Source organism: Chiloscyllium punctatum, chromosome 6 (assembly GCF_047496795.1).
Source record: "Chiloscyllium punctatum isolate Juve2018m chromosome 6, sChiPun1.3, whole genome shotgun sequence".
In the NCBI taxonomy this organism is placed as follows: domain Eukaryota; kingdom Metazoa; phylum Chordata; class Chondrichthyes; order Orectolobiformes; family Hemiscylliidae; genus Chiloscyllium; species Chiloscyllium punctatum.
Window position 1 is genome coordinate 38,694,891 of NC_092744.1, and position 17,807 is coordinate 38,712,697.

The 17,807-nt window shown below is 39.4% G+C and overlaps 1 protein-coding gene across 12 annotated transcripts in view; it reads left to right on the plus strand.

The window, feature by feature from the left end:
* Positions 1–17,807, plus strand: part of LOC140478888 (eukaryotic translation initiation factor 4 gamma 1-like) — a 143,234-nt gene that overhangs the window by 86,212 nt on the left and 39,215 nt on the right. For all 12 annotated transcript variants that reach the window (XM_072572470.1, XM_072572474.1, XM_072572472.1 and 9 more), the window contains 4 exons: positions 4,832–5,024; positions 10,386–10,519; positions 12,384–12,500; positions 14,139–14,312. In XM_072572470.1, the coding sequence (XP_072428571.1) occupies positions 4,832–5,024; positions 10,386–10,519; positions 12,384–12,500; positions 14,139–14,312 (618 nt within the window). The remainder of the gene's footprint in view (positions 1–4,831; positions 5,025–10,385; positions 10,520–12,383; positions 12,501–14,138; positions 14,313–17,807) is intronic.

Sequence of the window (17,807 nt, forward strand, 5' to 3'; positions counted from 1 at the left end):
TCCATAGTCAGGGGTAAATATAGGGTAAGGGGAATGGCTCTGGGTGGGTCACTCTCTTCTCAGGGTCGGTGTGGACTTGTTGGGCCGAACTGGAGGGAATCTAATCTAATCTGTCCTATATCTATCACCACTCAATTTAAAGCTATGTCCTCTCATGCTAACCATCGCCATCTGAGGAAAAAGGCTCTCACTGTCCACCCTATCTAATCCTCTGATCATTTTGTATGCCTGTATTAAGTTACCTCTTAACCACCTTCTCTCTAACGAAAACAGCCTCAAGTCCTCAGCCTTTCCTTGTAAGACCTTCCCTCCATACCAGGCAACATCCTGGTAAATCGCTTCTGCACCTTTTCCAATGCTTCCACATGCTTTCTATAACGCAATATTCCCAAGTGTTGCTGCACCAGAGTTTTGTACAGCTACAACATGACTTCATGGCTCTGAAACTCAACCCCTCTACCAATAAATGCCAACACACCGTATGCCGCCTTAACAACCCTATCAACCTGGGTAGCAAATGTCCGGGATCTATGCACGTGATACCGAGATCTCTCTGCTCATCCAAAATTCCCATAAGTCTTACCATTTGCCCAGTACTCCATATTCCTGTTGCTCCTTCCAAAGTGAATCACCTCAGTTCTCTGCATTAAACTCCATTTGCCACCTCTCAGCCAGTTTTGCAGCTTATCTATGTCCCTACTTGTAACTGAACTCCAGGATGAACATTTCCCATCAACCATCACTCTGTTGTCTTTCAGCTAGCCAATTTCTGATCCAAATTGCTAAATCTCCCTCAATCCCATGCCACCATATTTTCTGCAATAGTCTATCATGGGGAATCTTATTGAACACATTATTGAAATCCATATACACCACAAACTGCTTTACCCTCATCCACTTGTTTGGTGAGCTTTTCAAAGAACTCTATAAAGTTTGTGAGGCATGACCTACCCTCAACAAAACCGTGTTGACTATCCCGAATCAAATTATTCCTCTCATGATGCTTAAATCCTATCTTGTTTAATTCTTTCCAAAGTAAGGCTCACTGGTCTATAATTACCAGGGTTGTCTCTACTCCCCTTCTTGAGGAGACAGCTTTTGCTCCAGTTTCGTGGCACTATTCCTGTAGACAATGACTACATAAAGATCAAAGCCAAAGGCTCGGCAATCTTCTCCCTAGCTACTCAGAATCGTAGGATAATTCCCATCCAGTCCTGGAGATTTATCTATTTTACACTTTCCAGAATGGCAACCCCTCCTCGTTGTGAATCTCCGTCCCATCTGTCTAATAGCCTGTATCTCCATATTCTCCTCGACAGCGTTAACTTTTTCCTGTGTGAATGCTGACAAAAAAAAATTCACTTAGCACCTCTCCTATCTCCTCGAACTTCACGCAGAACTTCCCACTACAATCTTTGACTGGCCCTCATCTTCCCCTAATCATTCTTTTATTCCTGACATAATTATAGAACGCGTTAGGGTTTTCTTTGATCCTACCTGACAAAGACTTCTCATGTCCTCTTCTGGCTGTTCTTAGCTCTTTCTTTCGGTGCTTGCTGGCTAACTTGTGTATCCCAAGCGCCGTAGCTGAGCCTTCATGTCTCATCTTTACATAAGCCTTCTTTTTCCTCTTGACAAGAGATTAAACCTCTAAGTAAACCACGGTTCCCTCACTCAACCACTTCCTGCCTGCCTGGCAGGTACAGATACGCAGTAGCTGTACCTTGAACACACTCCACATTTCAATTTTGCCCATCCCCTGCAGTTTCCTTCCTCATCCTACGCATCCTAAATCTCGCCTAACCACATCATAATTATGTTTCGCCCAGCTATAACTCTTGTCCTGCACTATATACCTATCCTTTTCCATTGCTACAGTAAATGTAACTCAATTGTGTTCACTATCACTAAAGTGCTCACTTACCTCCAAATCTAACACCTGACCTGGTTCATTATCCAGTACCAAATCTAATACAGCCTTACCTCTTGTTGGCCTGTACACATACTGTGTCAGGAAACCCTCCACACATTGGATAAAAACTGACCCAACTAAAGTACTTGAACTGTAGTGTTTCCAGTCGATAATAGGAAAGTTAAAGGCCCCCCGTAACAACTGCCCTGTTTCTTTTTGCTTCTTTCCAGAATCATCTTTGCAATCCTTTCCTCTACATCTCTGGAACTTTTTGGAGGCCTATAGAAAGCACCCAACAGGGCAATCTCTTCTTGCCTGTTTCTATCCTCAGCCCAGTAGACGAGTCCTCATCAAACGATCTTTCTGCCACCGTAATACAGTCCTTGACTAACAATGCCACACCCCCTTCTTTATACCACCTTTCCTGATATTGCCGGAACATCTAAGCACAGAACCTGCAACAAAATTCTGGTCCCTGCTCTATTCATGTCTCCGAAATGGCCACAACATCGCAGTACCAGGTACCAACCCATGCTGCAAGTTCACCCACCTTATTCCGGATGCACCAGGCGTTGAAACAGACTCACTCAAGCCACCCTCCTGCCTGTTAGTATACTCCTGCGACCTTGAAATGTTATTCATGACCTCACTACCCTTAACCTCCTGTATATTGGAGCTACAATTCAGGTTCCCATCCCCCTGTTTAATAAGTTTAACCCCTCCTGAAGAGCATTAGCAAATTTTGCGCGCCCCCCCCACCACCACCACCACCACCAAACAGAGGACATTTGTACCCCTCTGGTTCAGGTGTAGACAATCCTGTTTGTAGAGGTCCCACCTACCCAAGAATAAGCCCCAGTGATCCAGGTATCTGAATCCCTCCCTCCTGCACCATCCCTGTAAGCTGTGATCAACTGCGCGCTCTCTCTCCCTATTCCTTGCTAGCATGTAGCACGGGTGACAAACCAGAGATAACAAGTATTGTTTGTTCTACCTGTAAGCTTCCACCCTACTTCTCGAGTTTCTGCCTTCCATTCCCATCTCGCTGCTGCCACCAAACAATGCCCAACATGCTATACTTGTAATACAGGGGAACAGACATAGGGGCTCCCTGTACAGACTATGGCTTACACTTTCTAACAGTCACCCAAGTATCTTCATTCCTAAGAGTAACTAGCTCCCTGTAGCTTTCATCTATAACTGTCTCTGCCTTCTGAATGATCCTGGTGTTCATCCAGTTCGAGGTCCAGTTCCTAATATGGTCTTCAAGAAGTTGGAATTGGGTGCAGTTCCTGCAAGTGTACTCAGCTGGGCTGCAAATGGTGTCCCTCCCCTCAAACATCCCAAAGGAAGAACGTTGCACTGCCATTCCTGCTCACTTATCTTACTAAGAAACGAAAGAAAAAAAGGTTACTTCGTTTCCCTCTAGTGATGTGATATTAGAGGAGATGGGTGGGTGGGAAGCCCTACAAGTGTGTACGGTCTTGGGTGTAGCAAATAGTCAACTTAAAAGTCGCAGAAACCTCTGCACTCGTAAAATGGAGAATTTACCTTCCTGACAGCCCTCTGTTTTCGCTCTTGCCGCTCCTGATGCAGAAGTGAAGGCCACTGCTCCCATGAGGGAAGTTGGTAGCATTTGTATTTTGCACATATTGTGAATATTGGATTTTTGTCACATTTATCTAAACTATTTGAGGTGCCTTCTAAATATAAATAGACAAAGGACAGTTGTTCCGATTGATTAATCATACAAATAATAAGGGAAAACAGATTGAAGATTTGCGAAGACCTATGTGTCGTCATAAGGAACAACCTTTTTACATAGTGGTACTTGCCTGGGAAAGTATCCTAGTGTGGGGTGTTGGAAGCTGAGACAGTCTGTGATTATAAAAGAAAATGGGATATGCTGTTGAATGAAACATGTATTTATGGTTATTGACATAGAGCAAATTAATCAATGCTGTCTGCCTATTGTGCTGTAATTATTCTGACTTTTTTATGTGGGATAAGTTTGATAGGCTGCACAATGTACTAAGAAATAGTGAATACAAGAAAAGTTACTTTAAAAGCTGAACAAATTAACATGAGTTTTTGGCACCATGAGTTAAGGACTGTTTGTACCATGCTTGCCCTTTTAACATAATCTGACCCTTGATGCTTTCCTTGCTTCAAAGTGGTATTGCCAGTTCCAGCTGTGGAACACTGCCCATATTGACCCTTGGTTCTATTCTTCCTTACTTACCAGCGAGAAATTTCAGTTGGAAAGCAACTTATTTTCACATTGATGAAAATTGCCTTTTAAAAAAAGAGCCATTTAATAAAACTATTGTTCCCAAAACACACTCAAACTATTGTTCTATTCGGTGCTTTTTTGAATAATATTTATAGATTTCAAACAAAAGCGCTATTAAAAATTTAAGTCATCAATGGTGGTGATGCATTGCTGTAAGAATCCTCTTTCTCTACCATATCTCAGTTTCTCCTAGTTCTAGGAGGTAATTTTGTCTTTTGCAGTAGGAGGCAAAACATTTACTTGTTACTTTAAGTTTCTAATTTTGGCAAAATAATTTTGAATAACTTTCCAATTGACTTCTGGTTTGTAGCATGGCAAGGTATTTTGTTGGAAAGCAGCCTTTTCTTGCCTACCTTCCCATTACTGCTCTGATACAATACTACCACAAATGTGGCACAAATCTGTAAGTAACCCTTGGTTTCAATAATAGCCAGGATATGTTCACAGAAGACCCCATGCACCAATCAAATTTGGTGTTGGCCAAATGATGAACTATTAATGACATGTCCCAAAAGCATGCTTTCAGAGATTTCGGCATCTCTTTTAAATAATGCCAGTAGTAATTCAAAATGATTTGAAGCTATAAATTAGGACTTGCATATTCAAAATAAGTTATTTTTCTGTAGTCTCAAGTAAAAGAACCTGTAGCAGAGTCTGATGCCCAGCCTGCTGCTGTATCTGTTGAAGTGACTGAAACAATTGCTTCTACCCGTGACGAGCCAGAGGAAACATGGGAAGAAAAGGAAGACAAGCAAGATGTAGAGAACATCAAGCCAGATGGAATCAAATTGTTAGATCAAAAATATCAATATAAGGAAGGTATGTTGGCAGCATAATTTGAAGATTCTAAACCTGAAGCAATTGTAAATCCAGAAGACTGATGTTAATATTACAAAACATATAGAACTTCCAGTTGTATAAAAATATCTGAAGGGAAATAATTTTAATTGTATTAAAGATTCTGGTGCAGAGAGATATTGGGATTGTTTGAACAGTATAATAAACCCAGATCTCTTCCAGTGTTTTCATCATTGTATATGCATCATAGTTCAATTAAAATCTGTTTTTCTAATACTGCTGTCTATACTGTTGTAGTTCTGAAACAGTAACTTATCTGTCTTATTATTTGTCTCCGGCTATAAGTGGGTGATAAATTGAAATAGTTGTAGGTAGCCAAACATTTGCTGAAAATGTTACAAGTATGTCTGAAAGTGCTATCGCGTGTCTTTTCGTTTCTAATTTTTTTAGTACTAAAGTTTTCAGGAAAAAATTCATTTCCATGAACACGTAGAAAATATCTGATTTAATTTGAGTGGATAGTGGAGCATCTGTTTAGAGACAAGAGAAACTCTTGGGATTATGACTTTGAAATTATGTCCTTAACATATACTGTGGAACCTATGATTTTTTTTTTCCTCTCTCCACTGTTAATGTTCAATTTTTTTTCTGTTAAAGTTTTGTGTGCCTTGGTATGCTGTTTAGTGCCCAGGTTTATATTTGTTTCTGGGATAGTTATTCACTGTTGTCAAGTTTTGAGCTTATTGTTTAGGAACTTTAAATTTTCCGCTGGCACTTAATCTATCTGTGTGCAACCATGCAACCAACTTAATTGTAATATTTCCATGAATCTTAAGTGGTATTGTACATATGTACTGAATCTGCTTTTGCTGTATTCTAACATTGTGTGACTTCTCAAAAGGGCCAGAGTCCTGTTCTAGGCACTCTATATAAATCTGACATGACCAAATGATCTTGAGATGCATGTTAGCCTTCTGTGGCGGTATAGACAATGATCAGTGAAAGCCTTTGAAGACTGCTTTGTTTAAGGTATAGCTTTGAAGTGACCTACAATCTCTGCTTTCTTGTCTTATTGTCCTGCTGAAGTCTGAGGTCTTTTTGAACTAGAATTTTTTTATAGCTTAATGAGAATCTGAAATAATTCTGCTCCATTTCATCAGCAGCTTTTTGCTTTGTTCTTTCAAATCACTCATCTTAGCTAATGGCTCAAGTTAAATCCAATAGTGTTTGACTCTAAACTGACTTTCAAACTTGATGTCTAGTGAATTGATACCCTAGCTGATTTCAAATTGTTTAATGTTTACTTTGTTCCTGAGATTTGTTTGTTCACTAAACTATGCCTTTCATCTTTGGTATAGTGGTTGAATATTTGCTATTCAACCATTTCATTTAAATGTACAACAGCTTTGAGTGTCATCACTCAGCACTGGTTGGACGTATTAATACAAGGTTGGAGTTGCCTATTTTTATTTGTTTCAGAACTAGCAACACTTCAACAAATCTTTCATCAATGTAGGTTTATTTGCTGCCATTGCTGGTTTTCAGGGTATGCCACAAAAACATTGTCAAATCAAATTTGGTAGCAAGCCACAAGTCTTTTTGAATTCATTCATGTGATCTGGCTTTTGCTGGCTGGACTGATTTATTGTGTATACCTAATTGTGTTTGATGGTAGTGATGAGCTGTCACCTTAAACCACTGCAGTTCATTTTGCATACGTACAGCCACAAGGCTGGTTGGGGGGGGGGCGTTCCAAGATTTTGACCCTGAGACTGTATGGAATGGCAACATATTTCCAAGTCAGGATAGTATGTCGCTTGGAGAGGAATTTGTAGGTGTTGGCTTTTCCTTCATATTGTTGTTGTACTTCTGGATGATAGTCTTTGGTTTGAAAGGTTCTGTCAGGAGTAATGGTGAATTTATGTACTGCATCATTGAGTAGATGGTAGTCACAGCTGCCACTGAACATATGAGGTAAAGGGAGTGAATGTGCTGCCAATCAATTTGCTTGGTTCTGGATGGTTTCAAGCTGCTTGTGTTGTTGGAATGTACTTCTCAAGGCAAGTGAGTATTCTATCACTCCTGACTCAGGCCTTAGGTGGACAGGCTTTGGGGAATCGGGATGAGTCGCTGTAGGATGCCTAACTCTGACTATCTCATTTAGCTATAGTATGGTTATTCCATAGATTCATAGAGATGTATAGCATGGAAACAGACCCTTTGGTCCAACTTGTCCATGCCGACCACATATCCTAAATTAGTCTAGTCCTATTTGCCAGCACTTGGCCCAATATCCCTCTAAACCCTTCCTATTCATATACCCATCCTGATGCTTTTTAAATGTAGTAAGTGTACCAGTCTCCAACACTACTACTGGCAGCTCATTCCATACACGCACCACCCTTTGTGTGAAAATGTTGCCCCTTGGGTCCCTTTTAAATATTTCCCCCCTCACCCTAAACCTATGCCATCTCGTTCTGCACTCCCCCACCCCAGGGAAAAGACCTTGTCAATTTGCCCTGTCTATGTCCATCATGATTTTATCAACATCTGTAAAGTCACCCCTCAGTCTCTGATGCTCTGGGGAAAACCGCCCCAGCAGCCTCTTCAGCCTTTCCCTACAGCTCAAACCATCCAACTCTGGCAACATCCTTGCAAATCTTTTCTGAACCCTTTCAAGTTTCACAACATCCTCCCTAAAGGAGGGAGACCAGAATTGCACACAGTATTCCAAAAGTAGCCCAACCAATGTCCTGTACAGCTGCAACATGACCTCCCAACTCCTGTACTCAATACTCTGACCAATAACAAATTTAATTTTTGGCCAATGACAACTCCAAGATATTGATAACGTATTACCTTGCTGAATGCCCCACTGGATGGCATGTGGTGACAGTTAGATACTCTCTTGGAGATGGTCATTGTCTGGAAGTTGTGTGGTGTGAATGTGTTACCCATTGTCAGCCAGACCTGAATATTGTCTAGGCCTTGCTGCATTTGATGTAGACTGCTTCAGTATCGGCAGGTGGTGCATGGATCTGATATCGTACTGGTTGCAAATTTGCTCGCTGAGCTGGAAGGTTTATTTTCAGACATTTTGGCGCCACACTAGGTAACCTCATAAATGAGCCTCTTACAAAGTGCTGGTGTTATGGCCCACTTTCTATTTGTTTAGGTTTCCTTGGGTTGGTGATGTCACTTCCTGTGTTGTCATTTCCTGTTCTTCTCAAAGGGTGGTAGATGGGGTCCAAGTCAGTGTGTCTGTTGATAAGAGTTCCAGTTAGAATGCATGCTTCTAGGAATTCTCATGCGTGTCTCTGTTTGGTTTATCCGAGGATGCATGTGTTGTTCCATTCAAAGTGGTGCCCTTCCTTATCTGTATGTACGGATACTAGTGAGAGTGGGTCATGTTTTTTGATGGTTAGTTGATGTTCATGTATCCTGGTGGCTAGTTTTCTGCCTGTCTGTCCAATGTAGTGTTTGTTACAGTTCTTGCAAGGTATTTTGTAAATGACATATTCATTTTGCTTCTTGTCTGTGTCGGGTCCTTTCAAGTTCATTAGCTGCTGTTTCATATTGGTGGGTTTGCAGGCTACCGTGACGCCAAGAGAGTAGTCTGGCAGTCATTTCTGAGATGTCTTTGTAGGGGATGGTGGCTAGGGTTTCTGGGTGAGTTTTGTCTGCTGTTTTGGGTTGGTTGTTGAGAGATTGGCAGACTTTGTTCATTGGATACCCGTTCTTTTGAATACGCTGTATAGGTGATTTTCCTCTGCTCTTTGTAGTTCCTCTGCAGTGTGTGGTGGCTCATTGAAATAATGTTCTAAAGCAGCTTTGTTTGTGTGGATGTTGGGATGATTGCTTCTACGGTATTCGATCCATGTGTGTTGTTTTTTCTTGTAGACCCTGGTTTGAAGTTCTCCATTGACTGTTTGCTCTACTGTGACATCTCGGAATGGCAGTTTGTTGTTGTATTCCTCCTCTTTAGTGAATTTTATGCTAGTAAGGATATTATTGATGGTCTTGAAGGTTTCCTCTAACTTGTTTCATTTAGTGATGACAAAGGTGTTATCCACATAGCGGACCCAAAGTTTGGGTTGGATGGTTGGCACAGCTGCTTGTTTGAGTTTCTGCATTACTGCCTCTGCTGAGAACCCTGATATCGGATATCCCATGGGTGTTACGTTGGTTTGTCTGTAGGTTTGTTATTGAAAGTGAAATGGGTGGTATGGAATAGGTCCACAAGCTTGACTATGTTATCCTTGCTGAAGAAGTTGGTGTTTATGACTAGCTGAATAGCCAAGTGCAAGTTAAGTTCCCACGGACAGGCAGCTGGAAAGAGCATGATATTAAATGGCAATTAATCAGTGTCTGGGCAAGGCCTACCTGGATCACAATGAATTGGTATGTGGGAAGGCAACATCAAGAAGGCTGAATTTGCTAATGTTGCAATGTCCCGATCAAAGTCAGGCGTTATGCCCGGTTTAATTCATTTTGAGACCTTAAGCCGTCTGTACATTTGAGTAGCTTGTCTGCCCCTATTTCGGAGAGCAGTTCAGAGTTGCTGTGACTCTGGAGTCCGATGTTGACAGACCAGGTGAGAATGGCAGATGTTAGTGAACCAGATGGGATTTTACATCAGTTTCTGGTCACCATTTGACTTCTAGATTTTTTTTGGAAGGAGCGAAGATGGGTATTTGAGCTTGGGGCATTAGTCATGTTTCAACATGGTTGTCAATGGTGGAGTGATTAAAATAGGAAAGCTGCAAGGAACAAGAACTGCTGGAATATGTTTGAATGTCTACAGATATTAAAGAGGGAAAAAGCCACAGGAATATTTATATACTCCAACAAGAGTTTTAATGGAGTTAGTTTTGTTCACTTAGCTCAAGAATCAATTGATTTAGTCAGGTTTAGAATTTAAGCAACAACGTTGGATGAGCTCAAGCTTGTTTAAGAATAGGAGATAGAGCTTGACCAAGATAATGCTGGATGTAATCGTGTATAATGGTAACGCAGACAAAGAAGAATGTTTTAACAGCATGTGAACAGAAACAGGGGCTATGGAGAGCAATGTTTTGTGGGTAAATGTAGACACATCTGGTGTAATGGCTGGGTGCTCATTATTGTTTAAGTTTCATTACCAAAGTTGTGAACAGGATCAGCCTCTGAAAGTTGATTGGGAGAGTGAATGGTGATTTTAGGTTGTTCTTTTCATGGTTTCTCTTTTTAAATTCTGTTTCTACTCTAAAAGATACAGGATTAGACAGCACGCTATTAATTAAATACCTGATAGTTATATAATGTGTATAAAGTTGAACTGTATGTAAAATTTATTTTTAACTAATTTTATTTATTACATTAATTGTTATTTGTCCCATTTAGAGAATTGGAAACCACTTAATCCTGAAGACAAGAAGAAATATGACCGCGAATTTCTCTTGGGGTTCCAATTCATCTTTGCCAGCATGCAGAAACCTGAAGGCCTGCCTGCTATTAGTGATGTTGTGTTGGATAAGGTATGCAGTGCATTTCTTGATTACATGACTGTTTTCTATTAAATATTTTAAAATGACAATCTGATATTTGAAAAACAGAAAATGAAAGAAGTACCAAGCAGATCATGCGCAGCCTCTGTGGGGACATAAAGTTGATTTTATTTTTATTTTAGGACTGAGTTCTGACAACAGGTCATCAACCTGGAAATTTTAATATTACTGACAGAAAGTCTGATGTTATCTGATCTGACTCTTTTGTCTTGCATTTGCTGTTCTTAATTTCAAGTTTTCAGAATTAAAATATTTTTCTCTTGGAGTTTGGGAGCATTTTTAAGTTCTGGGATTTCACTCTGACATCAGAAGCCAGACAAAAGAATATAAAAGGTTTTCATCAATTAAACGAAATTAAAACTGACTGACTGTATTCTTGATGGGTCTGTTGTTATGAAGATGTTATCTAATTCCAGCCAGCCACATCATAGGAAGGTATACCCTCCCGTTTCTGGAGCCAGTCTTAAAATAAGTGACTGAAGGGACCTCTGGAGGTTATAAGATTTGATTGGATAGATGCAACAGTGGTGTTGAGACAGCCATAAAATTAGGAATGTCACTTGTAATTCCTACAGGATATTTGGAAGAAATATCGTTATTTAGAAACTATTTAGAATGTGAAACTCCTACCAAAATGAATGATGGTAGGAGCAGCTGTACTTGAAGGAACTTTCTTTAAAACAGGAGATTTAAAGGAAGATGTGTTGATGGCATTAAATGAAGAACAGTGTAAGAGACTTGTATAAAGCTGAAACATTAGGGTGAACCTAACTATCAGGCTAAACGACTTGCTTTGGTGCTGTGAACATTCCATAATTCCTCACAGAATAGAATATGCTATTTGGTCTGTCATGCATATGCCAGGTTTCAAACTGCTGTCCGATTTTGAGTATGGCCATTCAGTCCAGTCTTTCCTCTCTTCGTCCCTCCCTCCCTCATCTCTTTTCTCTCTTCTTCGTGCCCCCCCCCCCCCCCGCCTACTCATCTGTCCTCCCCCCTTTCCCACACCCCTCCCTCTGTGACTCTTGTTCCCACCTCCCAATCCATTTTGCATCCCCCCCCCCCCCCACCTTCAGCCCTATCCACCTTTTATAGTCTGTGACTTTATCTGATGGGTTTTGCTGGTTATGATGCTGCACTAGTAAACCGTAGGAATTTGAATTTTTTTTTTCAAGTCAGTTATTAAATTCAAAAGTTGATATTAGCAAAGATGACCATGAAAATACTGCATTGATTTATTGGTATTCCAGCAAAGATGATTTGCCACTATTAGTTTGCAATCTTGTGATGAATATGCTCTAAAAATAATGCTGGAGATACTGAACGTTTGAGTTCAGTCTGGTTTTTCTTTTCCCAGAATACTTGCAACATTAATTTTGTATCAGCCTTCATACTTGCTGCCAGATCTGATCCATTTCTAAAGCATTTTTTTCAAGTTTTCAGCATTTGCGATACTTTGCGTTTATTTTGCATGTATATGACTCCAGAATTATGCTTGAATCTTTACTGACTTGTGACACGGTTTAGTGAAGCATTATGATGTTTTTGAGCTGTTGCACAGACAGCAGTTTGCTCATCACTTTAGTTATTAGAGTTGGGCAATAAATGCTGGCCTTTCCAACCCTAGAACAAGTAAAAACAAGACTGATGCATTGACGGGCACAAAGCAAGGAGAATGGTGTCGGCATTACAGACTGAGCAAGATTCACAATGTAAATGTCACAGTTGAAGCTTTTATGCATAGGTCTCAACTATGTATTCAATCTTCTATTTGGGACTAGTCAGTCTTACGTTATATAGTGCTTTGATTTTAAATTTTATCTGTATTTTGCAGGCAAACAAGACTCCACTTCGTCCCCTTGATCCAAGCAGACTGACTGGAATGAACTGTGGCCCAGACTTCACACCACCTTTTGCAAATCTAGGGAGACAGCCAATTGGGAGAGGCCTAGTAAGTTAAATTTTGGCAATTTACAGTCAAGTAATAAAGATGGACTCTTCTAAGGTGCATTATTGAAGCAGTCATCACCTTGAAATATCAACTAACAATTTATCAAGTGCTTGTGACAAAAACATTTGACTAGGCGCGTATATATGTATTAATGGTGAAACACAATTCATGAGGTTATTGGTATTCTAATAGTTTAACCAAAAGCACAATGTCTGTTTTGCTGGGTTTTGTGCTTTCTCGTAAAACAAATTTATGCAATCATTAGAAGTTCAGTGGGACATGTTCACATGATTGTTCTTTTTGATTCTAAATGAAAAGGCCTATACCTGCTAGTGTCACAAGTAATACAGTCTAAAAACAGTATATACTACATGATGTTCAAAGTAGAACCTTAGTGAAGATTGCCAAAATACTGAATTCTACTATTTGAATTGACAATTTGAAATGAGAATTTAATCAGTGGCTATATCATAGGAGGCTAGTCAAATGGTAATCCAGCACACTTTCTGCAAGAGCAACTAACTTCAATCCCATTCTTTTAACTTTTTTCTGTAATCCCTGTATCCTTTTTCACTTCTTTAAAACTAGGTTTTTCATATTGAAAACCAGAGTTGAATCTGCTTCTCCTTCATATTCTGGTATTGTATTTGCCAGTTTAAAAGGTTTTTCCTCAGATTAAATTTGGTTCTTTTGCTGTTCACCTCATATCATTGTCCTTTGCTCTCAACCCTCTTCCACCAGTATGACTAGTTTTTTCTTTGCTATTTCCTATTTACCCTTGAGATTTTGAGTACCTTTTCTCATTCTTCATTCAGCTTTGTCTTTTACACAAAAAAACTACCCAGCTTCTTCAAACTTGGGGTTTGATGCTCTAAATGCATCTCCTGGCTTAAAGCTGAAACATATAGTTACATTTTGTATTTCCACATCTAATGCAATCATACACATGCATTTTCACTGCCCTCCATTATCTGACATTGAGTACAAATCTGTTTTCCTCTCCCTGCTTCAGTTTTGTCTTCTGCACACTCTTCTTCATAGCCATAGCATTTATGCAACCATCTTTAGGCCTCAACCATTCTTTGATCTTTCAACGTTTGATAGTGTGTGAGACATTTACCACCTATGCATACTGGAGGGTCATTCCTTCTTGATTTCTGGTTGAACTCTGCTGTTCCTATTGAACCTTTTATTTTAATTTGTCTTCACTTGTCAACTCCATTTATTACAAATTTGGAAGGCTACCTGGTTTGGAGTTGTATTTCAAAAATTAGAAACAAACTTGCTGTGTTATAGATTGCTTGTTTGTAGGCTGTCTTCCTTTGTTGGGCTGAATACTGAACCAGTGCTTGGAGGCAAGGTGAGATTCTTTTCATTAGCCAAGACTTTATGAAAGTCTTAAGTACAGTCAACTCACTTGGTGAGCATTTTTCCTGGTTTTAAATGGTTGTCTCTTTTTAAGTCAATGTATAACTGCAGAATCTGTTATCATTTTGTTCTGGAATTTTACTTCAAATTTAGCATTTTCTATTTATTTTTCTGAATTAGTTTGAATTTTGCATGTTGAATTTTGGATACAGTAAATAAGAGGATGCTTTCCTGAAAGACTAACTGTATGCATGTTCAAATGTTTTAAAGCCTTCAGGTGTGGGTCCAAGAAGATCTCAGCAAGGCCCAAGAAAAGAGCCACGCAAAATTATTGCAACTGTCTCTCTAAATGATGACATACAACTTAAGAAGGCAGAACATGCCTGGAAACCTTCTGTAAAAAAACCAACTGAGGAGGATGACCCTGAAATGATAAAAACTCAGGTAAACGTTTGATGCAATTTTTGGCCATTGGATGATGTTGCTATAGAAGTTTGGGAAGTTACATTTGTGTTCCTGTTTTAATGTAAATTGCATTCACAAGTGCCACTGAAGATGGTGGAAACATTAATGATGTAAATATCGGTGTTTGTCCACAGGCCCACGTCCTCAATTTATTAATTTGTGCAATAGATAAATATCTTTTTATAGATCATTTTAGTGCTATTTTTACAGTTTTAAAGGCAGGAGTAGTAAAGTTTCATTTTTCAAAAAAAAACTTCAAATGCAAGCATTGATCAAACTTGAAAATATAAGGTGTTATTTTATTTTTGATTTTCGTTTCACAAAATGGCTTACTGGAAAGCATAACTTATTGGTTATTTTGTATTTGAGTTAGTCTGGTCATGAGGTAAACTAGTAAATCTGTCATCAAAATTTCCGTGCTTTTCAAAAAAGATAGAACGTATATGGTGCAGTAACACAGAATAGCAAAGTATATGGAACAAGTTTTGATATGTGCATATGTTAGTGTTTATAACTTCACCAATTAAACAAGGAACATGACAGTGTTGGATCTGAGAAATTAAGTAGGCAAGTTAAGTGACACTCCCATAATCCAGTGTAAAGAAATTTTTGGAACTAAATCAGAATATGTAAAAGTTACGAATGATCTTGTAGCTGAGATCGGTGTTTCATTTTTGAAGAAAATACCTAGCACAAGTTGATTGAAACTGTGATTGCAGGGAAAAAAGTAATGAATAAAGGAGGGCTTTCAGCGACGTGATATAGCACAAGTACAAAGTGGGCACATTCCTCTTGAAGGGAAAATTCAGAACATCCCATCTTAATGAACCATGGAGGTGAAATGACCTAAATGTTTGAACAAAATGGGAATAAAAGGCTGGCCAAATGTTTGGAGCAGCATCTGATAATAAACAGGACGATTTGGAGTAGGCGAGAGGAGGAGCGTAACCGGCATCTAAAGATATGGAAGAGAGGAAGACCTTGTGTATCTGGAACAGAGTGGCAGCTTTTCAAGGCATTGGGAGAGAGAAGCAACAGCAGCTTCATTTTAAAAACAAAAGTGGAGTGCCTGCTTGAAATGGGTAGTCCTGGCAGGGGATATATATACAGCATCTAAGAGCCAATTCCGTCTATTACTACTGTTCGAAAGCCAAAGTGTGATATCACAGGAAAACAAGTGATTGATAGGTATTTCTTCTGTCTTTTTTTTAGTTTGGCAAGTGGTTTAAATTGAGCTGAGAGCACAAACTATAGGGAGGAGAGCAAACTGATCATAGGGCCATGTTCAAGAGCACCATTAGTTGGCCAGAGAAATAAGAAATGTAGGAATAGTGGGGATAACGGGGACAAACAGATGCTGTTTTGTGTATCAAGTCGGAGTCCTGAAGGCTCTGTTGTCTACCTGGTGCTAAGGTTCAGTCATCTCTTCTGGGTTGGAGAGCAAATTGGAGTGGGAAGGGAAGAATCTAGTTGTGGTTCATGTAGGTATCAACAATATAGATAGCACTAGGAAAGAGGTTCTGCTGAGGCATTATGAGCAGCTCAGCCTAAATTAAACAGCAAAACCATAGTAATCTCTGGATTACTACCTGAGCCACATGCAAATTAGCGTAAAAGCAGTGACGTAACTGTCTTAACCAAAGATTATGTGAGAAATGGGTTCTGACTGATGGGGCGTTTGTACTATTGGGGATGAGAGAGGTCCGACTGAGGAAGCCCTCATTTTAACAATGCTGGGGCCAGTGTCATGGTGAATCATGTATCAAAGGTTGTGGATGGAACTTTTAATTAATTAGAGAGGGAGGTTCAGTTAAAGGGAAATATATTTTTAAAAATCAAAATTAAGCAAGGGAACAGAGATGCAGAGTAGTGGAAAGGTGAGCAATAATCAAAGTTGAATGGAAAGAGGTGGAAACATGCAGAAGAGTGCAGCAGAAATTAATAGCAAGAACTAAATAACAGCAGTGAAATTAATTGAAGCATATGGCTGTTTTCAAGTGCGGCATGGATTCAAATAAAGGATAGGTGAGTTGACGGACAATTCAGAATAAATGACTGACTTGATAGCTGATACAAGATGCCCAAGATTGGGAACTCTATACTCAAGGGTTTGAGACCTTTTGGAAGAATCAACAAAAATAGCTTTGTTAAAAAAGGAAGATATTGGTGCATTGTTGAGAAAACTGTATAGTTGCAGTTGATCATGCTGTAGATTGAGTTTGGATGAAAACTAGGAATAGCAACGTGGTATTGGCTATTGTCTATATGCCCCCAAAGAGTTGCATTGCTGCAGGGCAAAGTGTAAACCAGGAAACAATGGAGGTGTGTAAGAAGGGCACTAAAGTTATAGTAGGTCACCTTAATCTGCCTATTAACTGGACAGATCAGATGGGCAAGGGTAATTAGGAAGATGAATTTGTAGAATGCATCGAGGATTGTTTGTTAGAGCAGTACATTGCACCAGTTACACAGAAGCAGGCTATTTTAGATTTGATATATAAAGAGTGTCTTCATAAGACATCCTATAGTTAAGGATTCTCTAGAAGGTAGTGATCACAACATAGAATTTGAACAGAATAAACAGAATTTGAAATTCTATGGTCTCCAACCAATGCCCTCAACTGAAAAAAAGCTGAAATTACGAAAATATGAAGGGTTATCTAAAGCTAGCTGGAAAAATAGACTAAGGGGACAGTCAATGGATGAGTTGTGGCAAAAATAGAAGCAATTTCATTACATTCAACCAAAAAAAAATTCTAGTCAATAGGGAATGTTTGAGGAGGAAAAGCCATCTGTGGTTAAGAAATACAGTTGAGGAGAACATTCAATCAAAGGCATGCAAAGCAGTGAAAACTAGTAGCAAGCCAGAGGATTGGATTTTTTTTTTAGGAACCAGCAGAGGATGACTGAAAAGCTAATAAAAAAGGAGGAAAATAAAATGTGAGAAATACTAAAACAAACAGCAAGAGCTTCTAGGCATATATAAAGAGTGTATCTCAGCCAAGTTTGGGATCTTTGGACAATGCGATTGGGGAATTAATAAACAGAAATAGGGAAATGGCCAGTCATTTAAACCAGTTTTTTTTTTGTGCTGTACTTCATAGTGGGGGACACCATAAAATTCTAAATAACAGAACTCAAAGGAAAGATCTTGTAACAGTCTCTATCATGAGGGAAAAAGTATTTGACAGACTAAAGGTGGACAGCTTGCCAGGACATGAAGTCCTACATCCAAGGTTTTTAAAGGAATTCGCTATAGAGGTGGTGGAGGCATTTGTTGAAAGATTCCAGACTTAACTGGGTTTGAGGTGTGTTCCAGTGGATTGGATAAGCCATTAGTGTGATGTTCCCATTCAAGACAGGAGGCAGATGGGAAGTAGGAAACGAAAGATAGTTGGTCTAACCCCCCCCTCATTGGGAAAATTCTAGAGTCCATTACGAAGGAAGAAATAAGGCATTTATCAAAACTTTATG